Source organism: Drosophila bipectinata, chromosome 4, assembly GCF_030179905.1.
Source record: "Drosophila bipectinata strain 14024-0381.07 chromosome 4, DbipHiC1v2, whole genome shotgun sequence".
NCBI lineage: Eukaryota > Metazoa > Arthropoda > Insecta > Diptera > Drosophilidae > Drosophila > Drosophila bipectinata.
In genome coordinates this window covers 7,012,845-7,021,902 of record NC_091740.1, presented here as the reverse complement: position 1 = coordinate 7,021,902, position 9,058 = coordinate 7,012,845, and the positions used below count along the sequence as shown (strand labels likewise).

The following is a 9,058-nucleotide window of genomic DNA, read 5'->3' as shown; positions in this document are numbered from 1 at the left end:
GATCCTGATCAAGAATATATATAGGGTCGGATCCTTCACTGCGTTGCACTCTTACGACCAAAATTATAATACCCTCTGCAAGGGTATAATAAATAAACATTACACTAAACATTAATATAACATTATTTAAACATTAACATTAAGACGCTGTGCTGCTTCCTGACCCGACAGTAACAGGTCACCAATCCAGCTCGGCAAGAATGGTGGCACCAATCCTGGCGCTAACGGGTTCCATTCACGGATGACTGAATGGTTTAATGGGCAGGTGGGAGGCGGTTTCCCCTACGAGCGTATTTTTCTAAATGACTCCTAGTGACTCCCCAATATTTAATATGTGTTTCAAGCTGGAGTTATAGCTATCATGGGAGCACTTAGAGCCCCAGCGCTGGCTGGCATCCAAGAAACTATTTGTATTTTATCAGATAGTCAAACGACACTTGGGGTTCTTGACGAATATTCATCCCATTCAAGAAATGTGAATGACTGTGGGAGATCTCTCAACTAGATGGCGGAGCAGCATGGTCCCTATACCACGATGGAAATTGCGCCGCCGAAAAATTAGCAAGGGGAGAAAGAGAGAACTCCGGAGAAAGAACAAATAGGCATTCCCTTAGCAACGCGTAGGCTCAAATGTAGGGATGACTTCGACCGGGAAAATAATATAATTTAACTACAGAGGATTAGAGAGAGGAGTATCCTCCTTAGACAGCTTTTTGGATGCCGTCGTCAATAGAAATTTAGACAAAAAAAAAAAAAACAAAATTTTACGAATTTTCGTTTTTATTTTCTCTTTCATTATGAATTTTTAATCTTAACTAGTTTTGAAAAAATTTTTATGTGAAGTATGAACACAAAATCAATTATCGGACTAAATGAAGACAAGCGTATATAATAACGCAATAATGTCATCTAAATTCTTCCCTATATATGTAAATATATAATTATTTATTTATTTCACATATGTGGAGCACAATATGCTATACTTTTCGTTTGTTGTTATTCATTTATTACAATAATTTTCTTTTTTGAGTTGCTTATATTAAATATACAAAGTTTATAACGTTTCACCTAAATACGTTTTTTATACAATTATATATGTATACTGTTCTATTCGTATATACATAAAAATTTTTGCGAACTCGAAGACATACTTCACAATATTTTTAAAATGTATTTATAAAACAAAAATCTCAAAATATCTTATAACCAAAAAAAGTAAAATAAAAACAAAACAAGAAAGAACATAAAACTTTTAGTCGAGTTCTTTAAATTTCACCTTTACCATATTCAAAATACCTAACATGATTGTAAATATACATATTGTAAATGAATACTTAATATATCCGCGGATACTTTATCGTAGAGTACCATTTTACAATCGCCTTTGCAAATTTAACATTGCAAAATCATTTGTAATGCTTTTAAAAACTAATTTTCTATTCGCTTTTTTTATAAGCGTGTTTATTAATTCAGTATTAATTTCAGTCAAAATACCCACGGTACTATTTCTTGCACAATGAGAAATTAAACGTTACATTTATCTTTTTTTTTTTCTTATAGCCCTATTAAGGCTTATAAGGATATTAAAAGGGAATGTCCGAGTTTGTTTCAGATATTAAAGTTCTCATTCATTATTTCAGCGGATTAAGCGGATGGATTAAGATAAACTTTCTGATTCCCACAAACACCAAAAAGTGACTTTAAAAATCAAAAGGAAAAAATATCGAGCGGATAAGTGGCTAGTGGCTAGGCACTTTACGGCGTATAACTAGCTATCTTGCTAGTTCTGTATATACCTGGCCCGTGGTACTTTATTAAAACTTTTTTCAATATCTTTAGCCGTTTTCCTTTATGATTTAGTTATAACTAGATCCCTACATCTAGCTTTCAATTTTAAATATGCTTTATTTATTATTTTTTTGTTTATTAAATCTATTTCACCTTTCTCCTTCTATCTGATCTATTATCCTAAATTTTCAAGTTGGAATAACTCGATCGATTGCAAATATACGTTTAAATCAGTATTATTAAACCCATTATGTGATTTAAGCCTGGTCAGTAGAACACCCACTACATCAAATACCAACTTGAATTAGAAAATGTTGCCCGATATTTGCGTTATTAATACACAAACATTGGGTATGATAAAACAAAACACCTGACAGTTTAAAGGTTATATATGTTTGTGGCAGTTGAGGAAACTGTAAAATAATTAATATAGGGAGTGCATATAATATTATGTGACCGATACAATTGTGGTGTAATTAATGCTTTACCAGCTATGTAGTGCACTCCAAGCACAGTAGCCATACTTAATGCTAACGGTGAATTTATCCAATTCGCGAACATACAGCAAAATGAAGGTAAAGTTATCGATAGCCAGGAAAATGTCCGAATACATGTACTGTAGATGCAGCAATTTGGAGATGAAGATCCACTGTTATACGTCAATTCTTCATTCTTAACGACCTCGTTGGGATGCTTCTCATAATGATGATCATCTGTAATTAAAAATATTGTAAGTTTAATACTAAAAAAAAATGTTGGGCACATTAATACTAAAGGGGAAGTTTGTGTGATTAAAACCAAATATTTTTAGTCTTGGCACATATCCTTCTTTCCTAAATGCCATACCTTTAATGATCCCTAGGCTAAGAGGTTGGGACTTTCCAAACCAAAACACAGAATATTAAATATTTTTTTGTGTATTCTTATAAATGAACGCCCAAAACGTTCATAATTTCATGGAACGATTATAATAGGAAGGTTAATATCAGACCAATTTTGGATAATGTGAAATTCGAAAAAAAAATCTCATGTTTGCATTTACATTAAACGTGTAACATTTCCGACCATTCTGGCAAATCACAATTTATACAGTATTTAATAATACCTGGTCGAAATAAATATTGGGACATTTTATTTTTATACCCTTACAGAGGGTGTTATAATTTTGGTCAAAAGTGTGCAACGCAGTGAAGGAGACATCTCCGACCCTATAAAGTATATATATTCTTGATCAGGATCACCTCCTGAGTTAATATGAGCATGTCCGTCTGTCCGTCTGTCTGTCTGTTTCTACGCGAACTAGTCTCTCAGTTTTAAAGCTATCGTCTTGAAACTTTGCACACACCCTTCTTTCCTTTGCACGCAGTATATAAGTCGGAACGGCCCGGATCAGCCGACTGAGCCGACTATAACTGATTGATCGGAAATGGTATAACTCTAGTGTTTTTAAAGTTAGAGAGTTCAAATTTTAGGTGAGAGCTATTTTTGGCAAAATAATACGACATGCCAAATTTCGTAAGGATCGGCCGACTATATCCTATAGCTGCCATATAACTGAACGATCGGAAATGACCCAACTTTGACCCAACTCGTGTTTTTGAAGATAGAAAGCTGGAACTTGGTACAGATTATATATTTGGTCAGTTGATCCGACCTACCAAATTTCATTAGGATCGGCCGACTATATCCTATAGCTGCCATATAACTGAACGATCGGAAATGGTACTTGGTAGAAATATCAACTTTCGTATTTTTGAAGATAGAAGTCTGGACTTTTTTTAGATTTTGTATTGTAAAAAATTGGATTATATATTCCTATTCCCATAAGGATCGGCCAACTATATCCGATGTTTGCGATATATATCCGGTTTTAACTGCAAGGGTATATAAACTTCGGCTCCGCCCGAAGTTAGCTTTCCTTTATTGTTTTTAAATAAAATCTTAAATGATTTTTAATTTTTTTTGTTTTTATTTTATTTGTAAATATAATTTTTCCATCAGGACCATTCAAGTTGAAAGGAAAAAGGCCCTAGAGATATCCGCCGTGAACGCAAGTCCTGCTATACTCGCAATATCGGAGGTGGGTCACTGATGGTATGGGCCGCATTTGGACACGCCGTAATGAATGAATGAACACGAACACGAATGAATTCTCAGATGTACATAAGACTAATGGACGACGTTTTGATACCGTTTCGCGAAACTTATTTTGAGAAAAAGTTAATTTTTCAACAGGATAACGCCGCCATCCACGTATCCAAAGTGTCAAAGCAGTTTTTTGAGGATAAAAATTATTCTTTTGGGGTGGCCAGCTTGTAGTCCCGACCTAAACCCGATTTAGAATGTGTGGGGTATACACTCAAATAGAGTATACAGCAATGGACGACAGTTTGAAAATTTGGCACAGCTCACAAAGGGTTTTGTTGAAGAATAGGCCAAAATCGACTATAAACATTGCAGGATTTGGCTAATTTAATGTCTAAACACTTGGCTGAAGTAATTTCAAAGCACGGAGGCAATACCCACTATTAGGAAAGAAAATACATTTTTTTTCTACAATTATAAATTTTTTTAAAATTATTTTCTTTACAGTGTCCCAATAATTATTTCTAAGGGAGCTAACATAACAATATCAATTTTCGTGGAAAGGATCAGTAAAATAAAAAAATTGTATCTGTTTTCAATGCAATTCTTCTCTATATTTACAAATAAAATAAAAATTAAAAATCATTTACGATTTTATTTTAAAAAAAAATAAAGTGTCCCAATATTTATTTCGACTAGGTATAAATATCTAAAATATAACTTGGGCTCAGTTTGTAGCCCAGCTGTAAACATCCCTATCAATGCGGGATCTACGTCATACTACATTTTACTCGGGTGCCGTGCGTGCCGTGTAGTTGAACCAAGTTTAAAAAGTTGAACCAAACGTAAAAATTAACTAGAATTTAATTTTATATTTTATATTAATACTATAAAAAAAATATGGCGGCTTTTGTCTTGCCGTCGAGTTCTCACGAACTCTTAGAACGTAAGCAGCATTTTCCCCCCTCGCAAGCTTAAGTCAGATATAAACAAATTCCCCCTGATCGCCAACTGCAAAAACAATGAAATAATAAACATCCGAATCGATCACGCCACCGAGGCTTCCCCCTTTGGACATTTCGGTCGCTATCCAAACTTCTTTGCTGATCGAAGCAATCCCAATTAGGGAACCAAGATAAAAAATTACTTCGGATTCATCTTCGTAAAGATTCTAAGTCAAAAGCATGGAAAAGCTTGAGAAAATCGGACTTGGGAGGAAGATAGAACTGTTGTGCTTATAACTCCGTCCTTTAATAAAGTTTTTTTTTCAAAAGCTTCTGCTGAATGAGCAAGAGGATAACAAGAACTATATCTTATCGCACAACTGTCTCGACCCAGCGCCCAAGTTTCATTCATAATCATAATCATAATTTTCAGTCATTGTAGTTGGTGTTAATATTTGATTTATTGAAAAAAAAACAAACATTTCAGTAGTAAGTACTCCCTCCTTTGTTAGTAATAACTTCATATATCCAGTACAGGGATATAATAATACATGGAATCTATGTTTTTCAACGAAATCTTGCTCCAAGCACGTTTAATAGCTGAAGTTAATGTTTCCTTATTTTCGTATAGCTTTCCTTCTTCATATACCTTCCGCGTTAGTTAGCCCCAAACATTTTTAATCACGTTAAGATCTAGAGAATATGGTGTATCTAGGAAATCAGACTCCAACAATGTTTTAAAGAGATCGCTGTTCATCTTCTGATCGATACAAATCAAGTCAATTGTTTCATAAAACGTAATGGCACCCCACTGTGCTGGCGACTTGAATATATCTCATCTTTTCGGAAATCGTGATAATAATATTGAAAGCCATTGGGCCCATATAAATTAAAACGTCTTTCATCAGTAAAAACAACGTAATGAATTCTTTCGCGAATTGAAGCCGTTTTTCTTTGCATGTTGCATTCAGAGAAGATTTTTTCTTGATTTTTAGACGCTTTAGGTGGTCTGCATTTCTGATTATACGCTGAACAGTTGAAATGCTTGATTTTACTCCGGCAAATTCCTTAATCTTAGCTGCGGACTTAGCCGAATTTGATGCAATTCTACCATTTTGCGTACTGCTTTTTCAGATAGTGATCTTTTTTTTTTCTTTCAAGTTTTTTCCATATTTATCTGGATCTTTTAAATATCTTTTAACAGTCTTGGATTTATCTGCGATTTATCTTTTTGGCAACGTTTCGATTGAACAGTCCTTGCGAGTGAAAAAAATCTACATTTTGACGTTTTAATAAGCTAATAACACCAGCTTTTCCCATTTTCCCTTTAAATATTACTCTTAAACAATGTATTTGTTTCTTTTTAATATTTTATCAATACAAAAAACTGCACTGGTTTACGCAAGACCAAGGAATCTAAAGTGCGTCTATTTCAATGACCAACCGCAAATACGCGGGATTGCCAAATAATTTTCTGAAATCTTCGAATGTACAGATATTTTTTCGCAAATCAACCAACTGTGAGCACATATTTTTTGAACAAGATTCAAACTCTGATAAGAAAAGCTTTTTGGACAATTAGAATAAGCATTATTATAAATACACAAAGCATATTATTTAAAAAAAAAAAAAAGCCTCTAAGCTATGAACAGCAATAGTTTATATATCTATTTATTATATCCAGAATTATTAAAATGTTATTGACTGAAGCATTTAGAAAAAAATAATGCTAACTGTCAAAAAATAAGAAAAATGAAAAAAATTTCTGCTGAGGCGCATATGACTCGAACATAAAACACAAAATTTTAGAGCCAGCATTTTTACACTTAGACCACAATTCGTTTTGTTTGTAATGCGATAAATACGATTCCTATTGTCCTCCTGTCCAACGCACTACCACTTTGGATGTTAGTGACGAATTTTTCAATTGGGTAATATTTTAACTTATGCTAGATATCATAGTAACAGGAGAAAGAAATGGAGTTAAGGATAGTGAACGATATGTTTGATAATTTTCTCTGGCGTCTTTTGCAATGTTTCATTATACCCTTGCAGAGGGTATTATAATTTTGGTCAAAAGTGTTCAACGCAGTGAAGGAGACCCTATAAAGTATATATATTCTTGATCAGGATCACCTCCTGAGTTGATATGAGCATGTCCGTCTGTCCGTCTGTCTGTCTGTTCTACGCGAACTAGTCTCTCAGTTTTAAAGCTATCGTCTTGAAACTTTGCACACACTTTTCTTTCCTTTGCACGCAGTATATAAGTCGGAACGGCCCGGATCGGCCGACTATATCCTATAGCTGCCATATAACTGATTGATCGGAAATGGTATAACTTTGGTGTTTTTAGAGTTAGAGAGTTCAAATATGACACAAGAGCTATTTTTGGGAAAATATTGGTCGACTATATACTATAGCTGCCATATAACTGAACGATCGAAAATGACCCAACTTTCGTGTTTTTGAAGATAGAACTTAGTACAGATTCTATTTTTGATCAATTGATCCAACCTACCAAATTTCATTAGGATCGGCCGACTATATCCTATAGCTGCCATATATCTGAACGATCGGAAATGGTTTTTGGTAGAAATACCAACTTTGGTATTGTTAAAGATAGAAGTTTGGGACTTCAACAAAATGTTGTAAATTTTGTATTATAATAAATTGGGTTATATTATCATACTAGCGACCCCGGCAAACGTTGTTCTGGCCTTTTTTGTTTTCTATAAGGGCTAGCTGTTTTTTATTCATTTATTTTGGTTAATAAATGTTTTTCAGTATTTCAAGTACATCAGTATTTTCACGTACAACAAAATTCCCCTCGCCAATATCTAACAGTTGTTTAGAGAAAGGATGGATCCTGAAGCATTTGATCGCGCATATTCTTGGTCAGTTCTTTTTCAACATTACGCCACAGTTGCGATGATTTTAAGCAAGCATTGAATCCTTATATCCCTAAATGACCAATCCAATTCCCCAAGCGAATTTTTACGTCCTATAGTGCATTCATCCAAAATATGGGCACTATGCCCATAGACGATTGTTTTTATGTTGCACACTGCATCTGGATTATTTTGAATGTTCAATGACAGCTTAAGTGCTGAATGAGCTGTTATGCCTCCATCTAATAAGGTTGCTGCAACGCCAGAAGATGCAATGGCCAATGCGTTGCCATTTTTTTTTTATCGTAACTCGGCAGGAAGAAGCGAAATAAGGAACGTTCACTTTGGAACTTTCACTTTGAATGTTCACAATAATCACTTTGGAATAAGCAGAATTTTCAACATCAGGCTCTTACTGGAATGCTAGCCGACGAAATTGCCCAGATGTGAATCCTCGATAAACTTGTTGCCGTTGTTAGTTAATTCTTCTTCTAACTATTAATCTGTGCGCTTCTCTTCTTTGAAAAGTGGTCTTTGTTGATTATGTTCATCTCGTGCATCTTTCGATTGTGATTCACGTAACTGCGCCATGCTTACACGCGCCTTTTCATTACCTTTATAAATTTGTTCTCCTGATCTCTGTATTCTTCTATCTCGCGCAGCTCTAGAATTGACTGTTTGATGACTAAAATTGGCCCAATTGCGTTTTCTTGGCATTGGTGACTGTAGATAAGTAATCGGCGGACCCCTATTTCAGGGGCATATGACACACACATAAATGTACAATACGTTACGCTCACAGCCTACTTATTGTTATTCATTACTATAAAAGTAGCCAACGGGATAAAAAGTATCCTATGTCCGTCTCCTGGCTCTAAGCTACCTTCCTACCAATTTTCAGTAGGGTTGTTGGTTTTTGAAAAAATATCGTATTGATGATATTTGCTGTGAAAAAATATCAATCGATAATATTCAGAAACATCACAAAAAAAAAATCGATATATCGAGTATTTTCGATATTTTTAATAGTCAGCTAAAACTGAAAAAAGGTTATTTTTAAATTTAAAAAAAGGTTTTAATATGTGTTGTCATCCGTCATGAACTGCAAACAAGACATATTTTTTATTTAAAAAGTGAATTGAAAAAACAACAAATATTTATACCCACTCTCAAGCAACTTTTATTTAAGTTCTTTGAAATAAAAAATAACAAAATTATTAAGGACATTGTATTCAAATTTATTTATAAAAAAAACTTTATACAAAAAAAAAAGTTTCATGGAATTTATGAAATATGTACTTAATAATGCTAATTACTTAATTCTCTTATTTAATGCTCTTAATTACAAAATAA

General features: G+C 33.8%; 1 protein-coding gene across 3 annotated transcripts in view; it reads right to left on the bottom strand.

Annotated features, from left to right (window-relative positions):
- Positions 1-762: 762 nt before the first annotated feature.
- Ephrin (ephrin) overlaps positions 763-9,058 on the bottom strand; it is a 49,760-nt gene continuing 41,464 nt past the window's right edge. For all 3 annotated transcript variants that reach the window (XM_043213630.2, XM_070282434.1, XM_070282433.1), the window contains one exon: positions 763-2,501. In XM_043213630.2, the coding sequence (XP_043069565.1) occupies positions 2,167-2,501 (335 nt within the window). In that variant the 3' untranslated portion in view covers positions 763-2,166. The remainder of the gene's footprint in view (positions 2,502-9,058) is intronic.